This window comes from Amphiprion ocellaris, chromosome 6 (genome assembly GCF_022539595.1).
Source record: "Amphiprion ocellaris isolate individual 3 ecotype Okinawa chromosome 6, ASM2253959v1, whole genome shotgun sequence".
Classification (NCBI taxonomy): domain Eukaryota; kingdom Metazoa; phylum Chordata; class Actinopteri; family Pomacentridae; genus Amphiprion; species Amphiprion ocellaris.
In genome coordinates this window covers 18,115,853-18,135,445 of record NC_072771.1, presented here as the reverse complement: position 1 = coordinate 18,135,445, position 19,593 = coordinate 18,115,853, and the positions used below count along the sequence as shown (strand labels likewise).

The window sequence follows — 19,593 nt, the reverse complement described above, 5'->3', positions numbered from 1 at the left end:
GTTTGATTTTATTGTATTGTATATTGGGGTATGCTTTTATATATATATATATATATATATATATATATATATATATATATATATATATATATATATATATGTGTGTGTGTGTGTGTGTGTGTGTGTGTGTGTGTGTGTGTGTGTGTGTGTTTGTGTGTGTGTGTGTGTGTGTGTGCGTGTGTGTGTGTATTTTAATATACTTTCCTGGGTTTTCATTTATAAAATTTTACTTCATTACTTTTATTGCACATTTAAATTTTCATTTCATGTTATGTTTTGTTTAGTTCTATTTTTTATTCACTGTTTAATTTTCAGTTTAATTTTTTGGAGAATTTATATTTGACTTTTGTTTATTTTACTGTTTTGCATTCCAAGGCATGTCTTTAAAATATTGTGCATTACCTTTAAAATAATTTTTACTTCTTTTTAAAATGTCTTGTTTTATCCTTAAATATTGTTCCATCGTTTTGGTTTATGTTAACCTCTATGGGTTTTTTTCACTCATTGCATTGTATTTCAATATATTTTCATTTCATGTTCAATTTCATTTATACCTTTTTATGTGGTTGATGTTTTGATTTATATTTGCTCTATGCATTGTAGTATAATTCTGTCTTTACATTATTGTAATGAAATATAATTTAATTGTCAGTTTTATTTTTAAATTTAGTGTAGATATTGTTTCATATATTGTACTATATTTTATTATGTTCTACTTTTTCATTTTTCAGTTTAGTCAGATTTTGGTTTTCATTCCATTTTTTGTATGCTGTAGGTTACATTTTGCATTCTTTTCATTTATTTTTTTCTTTTTCTTTTATGTTTTCAGTGTAATTTGACTTAAGGGTAAAATAGTATTAATTTCAATAGTACATGGAGGAGGTAATGTGAAAGAAAGGAGATAAACAAGAGACAAGATGAAAAGAGAAGGAAGTGAAGTATGAAGTATGAACCCTCTCCACTGTCCATAACAGGGTTGAGACATAGAAACAGACAAAACATTTACACTCATGTTTAGAGCTCCAGGCAATTCAGAGTCACGAATTAACCCCAGCTGCATGTCTTTGAACTGTGGGAGGAAACCGGAGCAGCTGGAGGAAAGCAACGCCTTCTCTAAGTAGAACATGTAAACCACACAAGGCCCAGCTTGCCAGGTAAAGGAGAGTCTTAATATTCAGTGTTACGCATGGTAACAAAACAAAGCAAGCATCAAAGCTCTTTTATCACTGCATCTAAGCCATAGTGGTTTGTTATTAGTCACTAAAATGTTGTGCACAAATTGAATTCAATGACTGTGTGCAAATTAACCTCTGGAGAGAGTAAAGCAGTTAATTTTTTTCTTTGCTTCTTTTGTTTTTTTCTTCACAGTGAAGAACTCATTGAAAAAGATATCAAACTGCATCAAACTGCTACTTTAGAAACTGAAGCCAACGGATCCTGACAATCAGTGCAAAACAAGTGCTTTCATTCATTTGTACGATGGCAAAACAAAAAAAAAACATCTCACTTAGTTTTTAAATTTCATTTTAAACATGAGATTTTGTCTTTTCCTTTGATGTAAGACTTGACTTTCATTTTATTCTTGGTGTAATTTTATGCCTTTCTACTAACTATTTTCAATGCAACACAATATTCCAAATTACAATTAATGTATCAGTGAGAAACAAAAATGTTTAACTTTAAAAATACACCTTTTTAAAAACTTTGGCTACACTCAAAAGCATACTGCTAGTCCATTATTAGGAAATCCTATTTATTTAGGCAACCATATAAATATATAGCAGAATTAACTTTTCTATAATACTAATGCAAAATATATTTATAATCTAGCTACAGTGGTTGTTACCATTGACTTTATGATAGACAATAATTTGAATACAAACTTTGAAATGTAAGCAGCCTAAGGCATTTTTAAAAAAAATTGTTAATTACAGTGAATCTTAAAAATTAACTTGCAGACAGACTGAAACCTTCTGCAGATTTTAATATATTTTTGAGCTCCTTCCTTGACTGAAGGGTATGGAAGCCCGTTTCCGCCACTTAAAAAAAAAGAAGTCACATGCTGTCTCATAATTATGAGTTTGTATCTCATAATTATGAGATAGTAAGTCATTATTATGACTTTGTACCTCATAATTATGACTTACTATCTCATAATTATGAGATACAAAGTCATAATTATGAGATACAAAGTCATAATTATGAGATAGTAAGCCAAAATTATGAGTTGTTATCTTATAATTATGAGATAGAAAGTCATAATTATGAGATAGTAAGTCATAATTATGACTTTCTATCTCCTAATTATGAGATAGCATGTGACTTCTTTTTTTTTTTTTAAGTGGCGGAAACGGGCTTCCATAGTAGGGAGCAGTGTGTCTGTAAAACAGGTAAACTTACTGTATATCTGTGGTGGCTGTTGCAGCAACAGCGCCACCTTGTGAGGTTTGCAAAAATAACCCAGGATTAGCCACTTTCATTTTGTAAAATAGGATGGATGTACAATAAAAAAAAAAATGTAGTTGTTGTTTATGTAAGTAAAAAGATATATTATGAATATGTGGTAATATTATTTTTAACATGTACCATTGAAATTTTGTTTAAAAACATAGTTAAATTAAGATATTTCAGAACAAATCTACGTCCTGATAATGTTTTTGTTTGTTGTCGTTATGATTCATCCCTCCTACATGCAAATACACCGAGAACATTCAGTGACAAAAATGGTTTAATGGTGAATAAAATACATTGAAATCCCTTCAAATCAAGCAACTCCATCTTCAAATATGCAAACATAAAATATGGCTGTTGCCCATTCTGTTTCTATCAAAATTGGTTCGTTTGATTTAACACATATTGCTTTTATACAAATATACAAAAGGATATACAGAATCACAGTCATTTAGACATTTACACAGTATTATCAGACTTTAGAATTACACTGAATGATATAATATAAATCATTAACAGGGAACAGCTGGAACATGTCTATTAGCACAGTTTTATCACGGAGGCAAACAAAAGCTGCTGGCGGTGGTCCATCGGTTCAAATAAGAGTGTAGCTGCACGGCGGGAGGCTCACAGAACGACGTAAATGAAGAGAGCCATGATGGCGGCACTGATCAGCCCAGAGATGGGAACTGTAACGAACCAGGCGATGAAGATATTCCTGAACAAACGCCAGTCTACTGACTTCCTGGAGCGCAGCCATCCCACAGATACCACAGACCCCACCTGAGTTCACATGACAGCAGAGTTATTCAGTGGATCTGCCCTGGGGTTCAGGAATACATTGTACTTGTAAAGCATGTCTTTAAATCTGAGCCTACTTTTTAATTACCACGTGGATCTGCATTCAAATTTTTGTGGGATTACCTTGCAGTGGGTCGTGCTGACAGGAAGGCCGATGTTGGACGCCACAACAACTGTGATTGCTGAAGCCAGCTCAATGCTGAATCCACTGAAACGGAAGAAATTGTTAGTTTGATGCGACTATAAGAAAAATCTGAATTTTAGCTGTTACAGGATATAGATATATGACATACCTGGAGGGTGTAATGGGGGTAAGATCTTTACCCATGGTCTGGATCACCCTCCGACCCCACACCCACAGTCCAGCACAGATGCCCACTCCCCCATACAGAAGCAACCAAATAGGTGTCGGTGCATTTGAAACCACGGAGCCGCTCTCGTACAGAAGCCAGAGAGCCACCAGTGGACCGATAGCATTGCTAGTGATGAAACATGCTCATGTAAGTCTTATGAATGCATGCATGTACATGAATTCCTCAGAAGGAAGCCCCCCCCTCCCTTCCTACCTCACATCGTTCCCTCCATGAGCAAAAGAGCCAAAGCAGGCCGTGAGTATCTGCAAAAACTGGAAGAGCAAAGAAACGGCAGGCTGGTCGACCTCCAGCTCGTCCTCCTCCAGAGCCAGATCCCCGCCAGCTTCCTGAGTCACACTCCCGTCCTGAGCTGCACTCCCGCTGCTCACTGCTGAGCTGTAGCTGCTGTAGCTGTCCACCCTCGATCTTCTCTGCAGCCCGCTGCCGTCCACGTCTTTGTATTTGGGATCTCCTTGGATTCCGTAAATAGCCATGGTGTAGGAGGTGTAGCTGTTGTTCCTGCGGATCGGCCGCTCTTCTGTGTCGCTGTCCCCGATGCAGTCGCCAACCTTGGCCATGTGCAGCTTGTGTAGCAGGTCTTTGTAAAGGCCGGAGTCTTTGTGGATTGTGTGGGAGCGTCCACTGTGAGGATCAGTGATCATCATGGGGCCCACAGTGCCATTCAGACCTGAGATAATAAATCATTCTGTCATTCAGATGTTGAATTTAGTCAGATATAATACATCCATCCATTATCTATACACCACTTAATCCTCACTAGGGTCACGGAGGGGGCTGGAGTCTATCCCAGCTGACTTAGGGTGAAAGCAGGGGACACCCTGGACAGGTCGCAAGTCTGTCGCAGGGCTACATACAAAGACAAACAATCACTCTCACATTCACACCTATAGACAATTTAGAGTTACCAATTAACCTCAGCATATTTTTGGACTGTGGGAGGAAGCCAGAGTACCCAGACAAAACCTGCACAGGGGGAACATGCAAACTCCATGCAGAAAGATCCTGGAAAGGCCGAGACACAAACCAGGGATCTTCCAGCTACGAGGCAAGAGTACTAACCACCAAGCCACTGTTCAGCCCATACATCATTTTCAATGCAACCACCGAGGTCAAACATTTTAAGATTTACAACAATAAAAACATGCATTCAAGCTTTTTTTTTTTCTTTTACTCACCATTGGCGATATCCAGGTCTTTGGTTTCTATGTCACTGTTGTCTAAATCCGTCTCCTCTGAGCCTCCCAGTTTAAAAGCCACCTTCTGACTGTCTGCTGGAGGCATGTGGGGTTCAGGTGATGAGGGCTGCTCAGCTGGTGCAGGTTTGCTGGAGTTCTTCTCCATCAGTGGAGTCTCACAGGGAGCAGCGGCTATTTCTTCTGAAGTGCATTCCAGTCAGTGATGAAAGAAGAAAGGGTCAGATTTTAAACTAAAGTAAAAGGAGAAAATACTAACGATCTGTTACAAGCGTCAGTGCATTTCTGTTTACATCACTTAATGCTACAAGTGGTAATGCTGGGGTTAAATCAGTGATTTAATTCTGCTTGGTAGTGAATCAATAAAGCCTTATCTAAACCCATAATACTACATTTGTGTCTATTTTTCGTTGGGTACAGGGATGGCCTGCGAAAATACAGTTGTCTGAGTCAGTTGAGAAAATAAGAAGATAAAATTGTACAAAACCTTACAAAAAAGCTTTACTTTTCAAATTTGTTTTGTATTATAACTAAAGCTATAAAATTAATCTGGTGGAGTAAATAGCTAAATGTTTTGGTCCACAGTGCAGCAGTATGGAAGTATGAAGTAACAAAAAAATGTATAAAGAAATGGAAACACTCAAGTAAAGTACAAGAATCTCAAAATTTTACTCAAATACAATACTTGAGTAGAACGCTGTAGGCAAGGCTAACGTGTGCGACTCAGAAATTTTATGTGGTTCTACCCATAATGTCTTTTTAATGCTGACCAATATGCATAACGTCGATTCTCATTCAAGATGCTTCGTAAATCCAGGTATGACATGACGAATTTACTCACGTTTGATTTTCTTCTTGAGGCGTGGACAGACAACAAACCAAACGACCAGAGCTGTGACGACGGCACAGGCCAGAGAAATGCACAGCGTACCCCACCATGGCAGTCTGTCAAAACCCAGCACTGCGCACACAAGACAGGGAAATGAGAGAGAACTCTGTCTCAGATAAAGTGTAAGTTAACTGTGTCTTTCTTTTTGTCACAACTGGTGCTGCTCCTTTGAAGATAGTGAGAAAAAAACTGTCCAGTTCTGCACACTTTGGTCTTTTTTTAAAGTTTTTTTTTTTTTAGAAATATCGCTACAGCTTAGGAGCTCAGAACTGCTATCATTTTCTTCACAGTTCTTCTTGTCTCATTTTGTAAGTTGTGGTCATGTGATTTGTTAAAGATTGCGCAAGATTACTTAACTGCCCGCTCCAACATTTCAGTGTGCTCTTACAGAGAAGAGTATCAGTGGGAGAACACACTCGTCCAATCAGATAGTGTGAAAGAGACCAGTCTTGCTGCACAGTGATAAAACACTACAGTCAGTAAGGGACACTTCTAGTAATTTCACTTTTTTTATGCCGAACAGATAAACTGCCGCTGACATTTGTCTTTTATTGCTAGAACTAGGTTTAATGTAGGTCACTACGGCAACATTTAATGCCGAAATGACACAACTTACCTGCTTTTCTTGAAGGCAACAGCAGTTTAACAACAAATAAAAGAGCCACACAGTAAAAACTGTGACTGTAAACCATTTCTAACATTCACATGAAGACTCAAACATTGTTAACTGCATGGACTCCTAAGGTATGTTGGCAGAAAATGCCATTTTCAAATGGAGAAAATAACATTTATTTGTGGTTTTTGTAACTGTGTGTCAGATATTAAAATGCTTGGACTGGATCATGCATACAGTATCAGTGTGAGAGGTGCATTCTGCTGTATTATGGTGTAATGTTGCACAACAGGAGTATCGGTGTGTTAAATTCCTTGAGACACACACACCGGCCTGCAGCCTTCAGTGAAGGGCCCAGGCCAGTTGACTTCTTGATAAGTTCAATCCTGCAAACAAAACAAAAAGGAATGGAAATGTTCCATTTAATAGCTGTGCGTTTTGGAGATTCTTTCTCAGTTAGGTTTCTTTTATTCTTGTTGTGTTTACGCTTCCTTGCTTTAAGTCCCTTTTTTTTTAAACTTAGTTTTGAACCTAGAGTGACAGAAATTCCAGGGACAAAAAAATCTAAATTTCTTTTGACTGAGAATGAACTGTGTTCACACATGTATAAAATAGTATCCTCATTATTTGTCACCTACTTTTGACATTTACTCAGCCCATCTTGCTCCAGGCATTTCAACTGTTGCTGTGGTAGTGCAGCACATGAAGTGACAATCACAAGATGCACAGATGTGGTGTCTGAATGTGATACTCACTTGGCGCTCCTGTAAACATGATGGAAAAAAGGTTGATGCCCATGGTGATGGCGTAGAAGACAGGAAGGGCTCTCAGGCCGTTGGGTACAGGGTTAGCCTGTGAAAATACACCTGTCTGAGTCAGTTGAGAACTTAACAAGATAAAATTGTATCAAAAAAGCTCACAATGTATTGTCCATTAGAAAGAAAGAAACCAGTGATTCCAAATCTTCCCCAACTTATAACAAACAGTGTCTAATTGGGGCTCCTTGTCACCTTTGAAGTGCTCCAGTTCCAGCAAGGACAGCATATGGCTTGGATTTTTTTAAAGGGTTTCATTTAAATAATTGTTGAAAATACACAGAGGTCAAGCTATGTAATAATTCATTATAAAGCTACTTCAAAAACTAAGTTAGATCACTGATTGTGAATCACAGCTTTTCTTTTTCTCCTTTACTCTCCCTTTAATCACCTCACAACCCACTCGATTTATTTTGTGACACTTTGGATGGCCAAGATCCTCAGCTAGAAACCCCTAGACTTAACTTATTATTATAGTGATGCTTAGTATAAAACATGTCATGATGCAAATTATAATATTGCATAATAATAGGTCATACGAGTTATTTAACTGCAGATGAAATACTTTTCCTGTTGATACTTTAAGTATGTTTGTTGATATTACCCTTTTGCTTAAAAATCATCTGAATGCAGACACTTTATTTGTAAAGGAGTATTTCTATACTGCTACTGATTTGAAAACTTCCTCTTCTTGCAGGTCATTTAAAAATACTAATAAACCATGCACACTGGGAAGAATGCAATTACCTTGTTCAGAATGAATTTGCGGACAAAGTAGAAGAGAATTCCTGACATGATGCCGGACAGCACAGGTGACAAGAACCAGGATGCCACTATGAATAGACATTAGAAGGTAAATCGATTGAACCTTTGTCTACAACTGTGTTTCAGATTTAACAAATATTTGTATTCAAATATGGGGAAAAAACAACATGTGTTCACCAATGCGTAGTAGTTCCATCCATTTGACCCCTTGGTGACCTCTGGCCACCATGGAGAAGCCAATTGTGGCTCCAACAATACAGTGGGTTCCAGAAATGGGGAGCTTCAGGAACGATGCAGCCAGCTGCCACACAGCAGAGCCTGTAGCGCAAAAACAAGACCTGAGCGCCTAATGTCACACTTCACCGTTGCAATAAGAAGCCGTTTCTGTGTGAAAGCTTACCACACATTGCACTTATGGATCCTGCCATCAGGACGTGTTCTGATCCGTTATACATCTGGACGTCGATGATCCCCTGCCGGATGGTCTCGCTGACTTTGGCTCCCAGCAGCACTGAGCCCACCGTCTCAAAGATCGTAGCCAGGATGCAGGCCTGCCGTAAAGTGACCACCCCGGAGCCCACCGCTGTACCGAAGGAGTTGGCCACGTCATTGGCTCCCACAGAGAAAGCCAGGACGAAGGCGATGACGAAGCCGAGCACCAGCAGCCACATGTATCCTGACATGTCAGACTGAGAGGCCAGAGCCATGGCGGTGGCAGTGGCCAGGGTGGCTAGTGTAGTTGTATCCATCACTACTAAAATATAACTTAACGAAAAAAAAAGCCAATTTATTATTGACAGTGACTTATGAGGTAATATGTGTTCATAAATAAATTTCTAACACAAAAATAATTTAAAAACCCTTTAGTTCAGCTCTAAAAGTGCTATAAAGTGAAATTTATTGCTAGCTGGGTATGCAGGGTTTGTTTGTCGGCTTCATCATAAAATGACAGACTATAAAGATGGGAGAGACGTCCATGGTGACAGCAATCGTCTGATGATACACACTGTAAAAACACACAAATACATGAGCTATTGGTTAATGGTCCTTGTTTACTGCATCATAAACAAAGGCTGAGCTGAGTTATACATTAACAAGGTAAAACTACCCGAAATGACCAAACAGCGTGAAACATTTTGTTCGGCATGCATGATTTACTGAGCCATGGCAGCAGACGGAAGTGTTTCATGACAGTTACACAAACACACTGGTATAACAATGGTGTGAAGAACAAAATTTTGGCATAAAATTGTTGGAAAATAACAATACTGTAGAGCATATTTATATGAGCAGGATACTATGGAGACCACACCAGTCTTCATGTTATGAATACAGTTTAGGTTTTAGCTTCTCAACGTCTTCAATATTGATGGAACATAAATGGGATATAATGACACATAAGTATATGTCACCTACTTTAAAATGCACAGTTGTATTTCAAGGGTGAATCATGTTCAAATGTGTATTTTTCAGTGTTGTTATGCTCATACTTTCTAAAGGAACTCACACTGAAATTGGCCTGTAGGAAATCCTTTTGGTTTAGCTTTATTTTTTTGTGACTTTAAAGGCTGTTTTTCAGCTATTTAACCACCTGCGGTATCTTAACAGGATTCAAAATGGTATTTAAATAAAATCGATCCATGTAATGAAGTCTAGTTGAGTAACTGTTTTACTCTGAAAGTAAATTTCTCACACAAACATTAAGCAGGTGCACTGAGGGTGTTGCACAATTATAGTAGCCTCTAAAATCCCAGTTATGTGGCAAAATCACAAACAAATCCACTTAAAACTTCAAAAAGGGACTTTAGAGCTGCGCATAATTGGTCTATTCAGGACTGTCGGCGATCAGTAGTTTGGAGCAGCATCAGTATGGAAAATAGAGGCATGTTAATCTCCTTATGTTGCTCTTACATAATTCAAATGCAGCTATGACACGGTGAAAATACTAAATGAGGCAAAAGTGAGCAAAGAGAGTAAAAAATAAGTGAGACTTACAGGTGAGAACAGTCCACTGTGTCCACTGTGTCCACTGCGTCCTGGAGTCCTGTGCGTCCTGCTGTGCGTCCTGCTGTCAGCTTGGAGCAGCTTCAACTCGTTCGGAGGATGTGAGAGGAGGACAGATCAGCGGCCTGCAGGGTTTGGAGGCTCCTGTTGGAGGTTTGGTTTATATATCGAGCCGAGTGAGCTGAACACGCCTTTAAAGTCCGGTCATGAGACAGAAGCTGCACAGACGCTAATGTTTAGCTTGTTTGTTGACAGGGTGGAAAAATTACAGTTGTCTCTTCATTATGCTGCTTTGCTTTATCCTCAAATTGGGTTTTCCCCACCTACCGTGAAGAAACAGAAATATCTATTGTTTTGCCTAAATATATCTTCATCTAGTTTAGAAGTAAAGAAACTGAAGAAACATATTTCAGGTCAGAATGTGTTTATAGTAATTAGTTTTTGTTATTTTTATGTAATCAGTGTAGAGTTCACCTTATTCCTGGATACTACATACAGCCAGTGTGACATTAAAATGTTTAAATAACCTGAGAGGATCTAATAACAACATGGCCTTTACTCTGGTGCCACCTGCTGGTCAAATTTAACGTATTATCTCCACCAAGGTAATAAGAATATGACATTTGTCATCCATCCACCAGCTTTAGTATTGCATTACTGGTTGAGATCATAAGAATAGTTGTAGACTTGTTATTGTTTCCCTTCCAATTTCTCTCAGTTTCTCTGTCGATTTGGAGCATTCACCGTTAAAGGTCCTATATTGTACGTCTTTTCAGGAAGTTCTCAAAAATCTCACGTTTGCAGAATGTGTCTTTCCATTTATCAGCTCAAAATACTGCATAGATGATTCACTTTATGCCTGTATAGCGTTTGGATTCAGTCTCGTTCTAAACATATAGTTTCAGTGTCTGTAACTTTAAATGCAGGTAAACTGCTGTAGACCACGCCCCCTTCAGGAAGAAGACTGAGTCTGTGGTTGGCAGCATGGAGACATAGCATGGCTTGCTGTTGCTTGTAAGTTTCTTTCTCAGCAGTCATTTTACAAGGAAACATGGCACAATTCACAGCACAGTCGTTTTCAATTCATTTCTATGGTGAATTTGTATCAGTATTGTAGTTGTGCAGAGCAGCTGCTTTGAAGTGTCTCTGAAGTCACTGCTGGTTAACATAAAGTTTTAATGGGCTACATTTCAGCAGCATTTTGTACTCATTCTATTGTCTAACAGCAGAAACAGAAGAATATGTAAAGAATAACAGCTTTGTACAAGAGGAGAGAAGTAAACAGATGTAAATATTGGTCAAATTTAGGTTTCTTTGAAGCACAGTAGGTGACATGATAACACAGTAACCCACACTTAGTTCTTGTTTAGTAGTTTCAAATCAGAGATGACACATGATCAAAGCTAATGGTAACATCAGCCACATTAGTCACACAATGTGCTAGTACTAAAGACACCCTTCAGTCATTAATTTAACCACTAAGAACTCATCTCTGTGTATCAAAGTTACATTTTTAGATATTTTTTTAACATTAAAATAATCCCTTCCTGAATTAAAATGGCTTAGATGTTGCTCAATACTGTTGCTTCTTCTTAAGCTCACCTATGACTCTGCTCAAACACTTTAAAACTGCTTTACGCTACACAATAACAGGCTGTATTAGTGGTTTTGAGTTCTTTTGTTCAGACATAATGTGAATAGATAGATGTTGATTACCTTGACAGTTTCGCCGAGAGCTCTCACCTTCTTCAGAAATTCAAAACTACTGCATCAATAAGAAGGCATGATGAATGTTTTTGAGCTAGTAGGCTGTAATATTGGAGTAATTTGGTGACACATATTTAACCCAGAGCCTGATTCCGAGAAACAGTAATAATCCAGAAAACACAATCCTGCAAACATATGGAGCTTTGTAAGTCTGAATTCATATTTTTAAGCTATGACTGCAGCTTTAAGGTGAAAATGCTCAGCTGTCGTTGGCTGTTTATTTAACTCATGTGTCTTGCTGCATATTAAAAACACATATAGACATCTTAACAAGGTTAAATAAAACAAACTTGATTGTTAGGGAGTCTTTAGAGGGTTCCCACCTCACTATAGTAAAGTTGAGGAAGATCATCTGTGTAGTTGAGCAGAATGTGAAGCAACAGCTGAGTTACTCATCAACCGGTTGCTTTCCATTTACTGAGAAACTCCAGGAGAGTGTCAGGCTGCCTTCAAAGTCAGCAGAACTGATTCTGTCCTGTAATGCTACAATGCCTCCAAATTTGCTGATAAGTTCCTCTTCATTACTTATTTATTTACTGCTTGTTGGGTGATGTAGTTCAAATCTTGGACATTTGCCCACAAGTGCCGGCTGTGTGGAATATTTTGACCTCTGATGGATGTCACAAGTCTAAAAGGACTGACAAGAACTCTACTGACAAGACATGTGAGGATGGCGGATGCAGTCAGATCACTTACATGTACCATTTTTGACTTAAGGAAAGAATTAGACGATGTAGATATACATAAGGCTCATAGATACACTGCCAGTCAAAAGTTTGGACACACCTTCTCATTTAATGGTTTTTCTTTATTTTCATGACTGTTTACATCATGGATTCTCATTGAAGGCATCAGAACTACGAATGAACACATATTGAATTATGTAGTAAACAAAAAAGTGTGAAATAAGTCAAAACATGTTTTATATTTTAGATTCTTCAAAATAGCCACACTTTGTTTTGATTAGTGCTTTGCACACTCTTGGCATTCTCTCAATAAGCTTCATGAAGTAGTCACCTGAAATGGTTTTCCAACAGTCTTGAAGGAGTTCCCAGAGATGCTGAGCACTTGTTGGTCCTTTTGCCTTCACTCTGCAGTCGATCTCATCCCAGACCATCCCAAACCTGACCTAAACCCAACTGAGATGGTTTGGGACTATTGGAAGACCATTTCATGTGACAACCTCTTGAAGCTCATCCATAAAATGCCAAGAGTGTGCAAAGCAGAGTAATCAAAGCAAAGGATGGCTATTTTGAAGAATGTAAAATATATATGTTGTTGTTTACTACATAATTCTACGTGTTCATTCATAGTTTTGATGCCTTCAGTTAGAATCTACAATGTAAACAGTCATGAAAATAAAGAAAAAAACATGAAATGAGAAGGTGTGTCCAAACTTTTGACTGTTAGTGTACATTGTTGTGCATCCATTTATATGTAGCCTGCCAGTCACGCACTCTATAGCTTATTAACCAGCTGCAAAATGCCTGTACTAACCTGTTCACACGTGTCCATACAGGCCACATTACATTAAAATGCAACAAATCCAAACAAAATACAGCAGCTGCCTTCCGTTAATAACATTATGGATTGATGCCCATTATCTACCCTCAGCCTGGATGATACACTGTCTTTGTCTGGCAGTTTCTTTAGCTGCTTTGCTTACAATAATGTGTAAATGATGCCCTTAATGTATTATAATGAGAGGATAATTCTTACATTGTAAATTATTCCATTTGTGTCCTTGTATCCACGTAATAAAAAAGGAGGGAAATGTTAGTTTTAAATTTGCAGGCTCTTCTAATTTAGTTAAAATTTTCTGCACTTTAAAGCATTTTTTTTTTTTTTAAATTTGAGCACCACGGACTTTTGTGTGCTGTTATATCACCTTACAAACACAAAACCGTAATTACCTGTGAGCAATGTTTGTCAAGGTTTGCTGTCTATTAAAATATTAAAGTTTAGGTTACATGTAATGCAACTCCATAAACATAAACAAACATTAAGCTGCATTGAAGGGCTTCGTTCATATCATATTTGGTTGCTACAACAGAATAAAGGAGGCTGCCAGTTAGGGATTGTGAACACCCAGATGTCTGAACCTGAATCATCATTTCAGCAGTTTATCCTCGATGACTATCTTTGATAATTTAAGGAGTTTGAACAAGAAGCTTGAAAAATGAATCACACACAGCACCGCCGCCGATGCACAATCATTCCACGCAATCTTGTTCTCATGGGATTAGAGCTATAATTTCAATTATTTGCAGAATGCTTCTCAATTTGTTGATAGTGATCTAACGTTTGAAAGACCAGAGAAAGTCCAATAACTTTCCCAGAAGGCTTCTGTATTGTGAAGCGCACCTAATTATTATTGCCATGAGTTAAATGCTGTTTTCTGTCATGTTGGAGGTATTCAGGATTGTAATTATCCCTCATTGTTGCCTCACACAACAATGTGCATTTGTTTTGCAACAGCATGAGAAGTTTTTCTCTTGACATTCTCATGGCAAGTTGATCTACATAATTGGAACTATCAATCATTTGACATTTAGATGTCCTGAGCTAAAGCTGTACCCAATACAAAACAGATTTTATTGAACTTGTTGCTGCGGTGGGATACGGTGTATCTTTAAACACAGTAATGCATTTCATTATATACAGAACTTAAAGCTAAATTTGAAATTTATCTGGTGCAATAATGGCCTCCTCACAGAATTATGTCATGCATTATTTTACAACTCACTTTCAGACCCTTAAAGCTTATGAATGCAGATCAGTGTTCAGTCGCCTCCTAGTGGTGAGCTGAGCAAAGTATTTTGAATTTCTAAAGGTCTTTCTGTCAAACCAGAGCTCTTATCCAACAACCAGTTTACCCATAGAGCTGTGTTTTTAGCTGTTTGTGCTGTGCATCAATGCAACATGAGACCATTTGTCAGTGACAATGTCGGCTGTTTTTGGTTTACCTCAGGGCCTCTAGGTGGCATCAATGCCCCTATTCAGGTTACACTGACTGATGAGCGGCTCCATGTCGAAATACCAGTTTGTGACTTAATGAGGAATAGTAGTAATCAGCAGTTTGGTCACTATTAGCTCCTGTATGTTTGGACTGGCTGCACAATGTGTTTGGTGTAAACATAATGTTACTGCTTGGTGGAATTTAAGAATCTGTGTGCAGACATTTGAACTCACATCCTTAATGGCATTAGCTTTTACTTGATTTGTAGTAATCCTTACTCATTTTAATGTAAGAATATGTTTAATTCCTTTTTTTTTGTCACCCCTGATGTACAGTTCCCTCTTTAAATTGTTCAACCTGTCTGAACAATCAGGTTTAACGTTCTGTAAAATTGCTTAACACTTTAATTTCGTGCTTTCAATTTTTTTTTTTAATGTTACCTATCATATTTAAAATTAGACAAGATAGGACATGCAAATAAGTAACTGAAGAGCATGGCTGGTTCTCATGCTCAGGCTTATGTTAGCCCAACCCTTCCTTCCCCTCTTCCCTCCCTCCTATCCCTTGCAAAACAGGATCTGTAGGATCTTACAGAGTCATTTTCTCAGGAGACAGGAATGCCAGAACACAAGGCCTCGTGCCTGCTGGGACATGCTCCCTACATTCTCTCTAACTTACAGGAAAATGTCCAGAATGAGTCGTTCAGCTTTGTTTAAATTACACTCACTGTGTGGCAACAACGTTCAGTGTAAAAATGCCATGAGTGTGTGCCGGACGCACTGTAGACGTGCACTGACTCACAGCTGAAATTAGGCTGTCTGGTAGAGCACCCTGCCTAGTTTTTACAAGCTGTCCGTGGTCGCGATGTTCTAGTTTAAGACGTGTTTTACTTATTTTGTGACAAGCTTAGCTAATTTTTAAATAATAATAATAATTTCTCTTTAGTTGTCCATTGTTTTTTTTTATTTGTTAGTTTTTTATAGTGGCACAATGTATTATGCTATTATAATAACAAACACACAAACATTTATTTTTATAGAATTTATGAGATTTTTATTCTTTCAAAGTTTTTTCAAAAGTCTCAGCTCTTAAGCATAATATTATACAGCAGATAGACTAGTCATGTCGACTGTAAGGTATATCCCAGGCATATCAGAATATAAATATAATACAATAAAAGTTTGGCATTCCATTATAAGAATGACCCAAAATAAAAGAAATGTTAAGGAATATGTGACTGATTTTTCAACCATCCCTCATCACCATCTACAGTATCTCAGTTATTCAGATGCTATCAACAAGCAGAGGACAGAAATGTAACAAAACAAGGATGTCCCAGATACTGCTACATTTGTCTGCATCTTTGTGTATTACGTCTGGACACACAGAGGTCCAAAGTGACGGCACTCCTGCGTCTGCAAGCTCGCTCTCTCCACACTAGTGCTGGCATTTCCATTGCATGGACAAGCAGAGCTGTTTGCACTGAAATGTTACAAGTCTCAAAGTCCAGTTTCCACCAGAATCAGGGGTCGTTTCTGCTTTAATTGATGGGCCAGTGGCTGGGAGTCGGCGATGAGCTGCTGGTGGACTCTTTGTGGCACTGATTGGGGCTGTGGCTGTAGGTGGGGGAGTGAGTAACGCTTGGGCTGCTGGGAGGTGTGGAAGAACAGGAGGAAGATTTGGACTTAATCTGCAGCCACTTGTCTCCCAAAGCCTTGGCAAAGTGGTCATCAACAGAGACGCTGATGGAGAGCTGCTGTTTGGGAGCTTTCTGGTAGTTCACTCCGAGGCTCCTCTGGAAATGCTCCTCGAGGACGTGATCGTAGTCGCTTTTGGAAACCACTGGAAGAGAAAGGATGAATGACAAACATCAAATACACACCTCAGTGAGTCAGTAAAAGTGAGTGGCTGGCTTCACTATGATGCATGCGTGACGACTAGGGAGTGACCGTCTGGTGAGTGAGCTCATTCACAAGAGTGTGAGACTGACCTGATGAGGGGCTTCTGTGGACCTCAGATCTGCAGGAGGGGTTTCTGGATGACGAGACACAGGTGATCACAGTGGGGCGCACCTGGAAAACAAAAAAGAAACAGATCAATTAATTAGATGAAAGACACTAAAAAATGGGCCTGCATTTTAACAGTCGCCCTACTTTGTGTTATCTTTTTAATCCACAGTGTGTATTCCTGTGCAACCTGACTGTGCACTCTATCCAGCTACAACAACAAGAGTGCACCGACTTTAATGTGAAAACAAAATGATTTGAAAACTGATTAAACTGGTTGGGTTTGCCCATGAAAGTCAGATCACTCCCAGTGTGGTGGCATAAACAGGTCAAAGAGAAAGCAGTCTGTTTGGTCTTGTTGATGGCATTCCTCCCTCCATTGCTCACATTTTCTTCCTGAATCCTGCTGGATTGCATAGCTCAGGCAAGCTTAGGCCTGCATGCACTCTTGGAAGTAGAATGCCTGTGCAGTTGGATTCGCTAACTACAGATGGAAGATGTACCACCGCCGTGGGTAGCCTGGAGCTAGACACACTACAAAGGGACATACAGTACTGCCACGTTTCATAAGTTTTGTGCTCCCTAACACCCTTAATCTCTCATGAAATCAGCTTGTTGAAGACATGACCAGCCCTTGTTTGGTCTGCTGAATTACCTGAATCTGATTGGTGGCAGTGCTTTGAGTCTTTTCCACTGAGTTTTCAGGGTCTTTTCTTGGTTTCTTGATGAGGGCAAGAGGTTCGTCCATGACTGGTGTGTAGTACACATGGGTGGGCAGAGGGCTGGTGGGGCTGGGTGCTGGACTCTGGGTAGATGTCGAACTGTGTCGGCTGGTGAACATCACTGGTGGTGCTGCTGCTGCTCTCTGAGCCTCTTTAGCATTGCTTCTGCTCATCGCCCGCTCTCGCCTGGAACAGTAAGGTTCCAGAAAATGTCACATCTCTTTGGCAGAATTTGCATTTCATTTGTCATAGTTTAATATAGAATTTAATGGAAACAAGAATAAATCAATTTACCAACCTTTCCTCCAATGTTAGCCCTCTCTCATGACTGCGTTTACGCTTCATTGGATACACTGCAGGGGCTCGAGCCCGGTCATTTGTCATATGTCTGTATCTGTCCTCGCTTCTGCAGTGGGGTTGACCTAAAAGACAATATTAAACAGCAGAATTAGATTAAGCACCAATTCTTTTAAAATTCTAGGTAATATCCTATGTTTCCTCTATGATTCATCTGCTACTGGCAGTGATGATTTTACTGAAGCAACAATGGTGTGTGGCACTCAGTGATGAGTGACGGCTTGTTTTGATCAATGACATCAACCTGCATGACTGCTATTCGTGGGAAAACTTTTTTTTTTTTTTTTGGCCACCGTTAATCGTAAACTCCGTTAAGCTGTAGAACTCGATCAACCTGATCAGTGAGGGTTACAACACTACACAGCTGATTCAATGCTAACGGTAAATGTTGTTTTTCTGCCTAATGTTGGCATTCAGCCCAATCACACACTTTGAAGGGTGCAATCAACACTTATTGACAGGACAGGGTCCCAAACATCAAACAGATCTTAGAGTTTAAAGACCCTGATTTGGGCGGCACCCATTTATGAAAAGGCCATTAAGGTGAACACACACACGCACGTATGCAGGACTTTTGCAATTACACAAGTTGAAACTCATCAACAAGCTGATGTCACTGCTGTGGTGAATAAAGGAGAGGTGAGCATAATACAGTCTACTGCAAGCTAAACTCACATGCTGATTTGGATGTCAAATGTTTTTTTTAATCCAGGTGACAAAATTTAAGTTGAACCACATGAGGATTATTTCAGCAAATCAATCTGCAGTCACATCCACAAGCTCACGTCAAAACAGTAGCGGTGTTTGAAAATGTAATGGCAGCATAATTGCACTGCGATCTACTGTTTGACTGTATGCTCAGTTAACATTTGGAAATCTACACTGATGGAACGGCAGGAGTATTCAACTGTATTCAAATCCACCATTCAGTTTAGAAACAATAAGGTCTACTGCCTTAGTGATTGGAAGCAATAGCTGAATATCTGTTTTGCATTCTAAAAAACCAAATGTTTAGTTGTTTCACATGCAAACTGCTCACTCGAGTTCACATTTCCTAGTGCCTAAACACTCCAACACCTGTGAGTTACTCCTTCACACGGACTGCCATTGTGGAGGGGGGCAGGTATAACCACACCTATGCTGATTTTCTAATGCCTCGGGCATGGATATTTCTTCCTTGTTATCAGAGGGAATATGCTGCCTGACCTTCTTGTTTGCTGCATTTAATAAGATTTTATTAACATCCAACATATATATATATAATTCATAGAGTCTCAGTTGAAGATTGAGGACCTTGAAAGACCATATTTTTTCACAGTGAGCGGTTTATACTTTATGGAGGAAGCCCTTCTGTCTAAATGTATTTCTAAAAAAATATTTCACAAGTTTATTTTTAAGGCTCTTGGTGTTTATCTTCCATTTAATTGTCGACATATCAGTTTCTTTCAATCTGATGCAGTATTTACATAAATATCATGGACAAAACAGAAGTCAATGCCTCTATATTGAACACATAATATATAAGGTTTGACATGGCATAAGATCAATACATATAAATTCATATTACTAATGTGTTTTAATATAACAGTATCAGAGACTTTAAGTAAATACAAAAATGAGGATTCACAGACATCAAGCAACATGGAGAAATAAAAGCAAAACAACAACCACTCTTACCTTCTAAAATGTACACCTTGAAGCCGCTGCTCATCCGAGTAATGTACTGGAAATTAGCCACAGCCATGGTTTCCTGTCTTTGTCTGAGTGGAGCCAAATACAGAGGAACACCTTGACTGCTGGAGTTTACAGGACACAATGAGCCTCAGTGATAGATTGTATTGGAACGGTAATGAGATGCTGCGTCTGAGCTCAGTCAG

General features: G+C 38.8%; 2 protein-coding genes across 3 annotated transcripts; both read right to left on the bottom strand.

Moving 5' to 3' along the window:
• Positions 1–2,710: 2,710 nt before the first annotated feature.
• slc20a1a (solute carrier family 20 member 1a) lies at positions 2,711–10,056 on the bottom strand. Of its 2 annotated transcripts, none has more exons than XM_023295357.3 (11): positions 9,897–10,056; positions 8,302–8,907; positions 8,079–8,219; positions 7,884–7,969; positions 7,077–7,173; positions 5,661–5,780; positions 4,802–5,002; positions 3,819–4,293; positions 3,546–3,731; positions 3,376–3,460; positions 2,711–3,234 (listed from the first exon to the last, which is right to left on the bottom strand). In XM_023295357.3, the coding sequence occupies exons 2-11, from the start codon at positions 8,648–8,650 to the stop codon at positions 3,079–3,081; spliced, it is 1,896 nt and encodes a 631-aa protein (XP_023151125.1). In that variant the 5' UTR covers positions 8,651–8,907; positions 9,897–10,056; the 3' UTR covers positions 2,711–3,078. The 2 variants fall into 2 exon arrangements, with proteins under 2 accessions (XP_023151125.1, XP_054867280.1); XM_055011305.1 differs by having other exon boundaries at positions 8,302–8,666; positions 9,897–10,041.
• A 5,601-nt stretch (positions 10,057–15,657) lies between these two features.
• On the bottom strand, positions 15,658–19,593 carry vgll4l (vestigial like 4 like). The gene is made up of 5 exons (XM_023294532.3): positions 19,394–19,593; positions 17,658–17,781; positions 17,293–17,545; positions 16,622–16,703; positions 15,658–16,473 (listed from the first exon to the last, which is right to left on the bottom strand). Exons 1-5 carry the CDS (start codon positions 19,458–19,460, stop codon positions 16,172–16,174), a joined length of 828 nt encoding a protein of 275 aa, XP_023150300.1. The 5' UTR covers positions 19,461–19,593; the 3' UTR covers positions 15,658–16,171.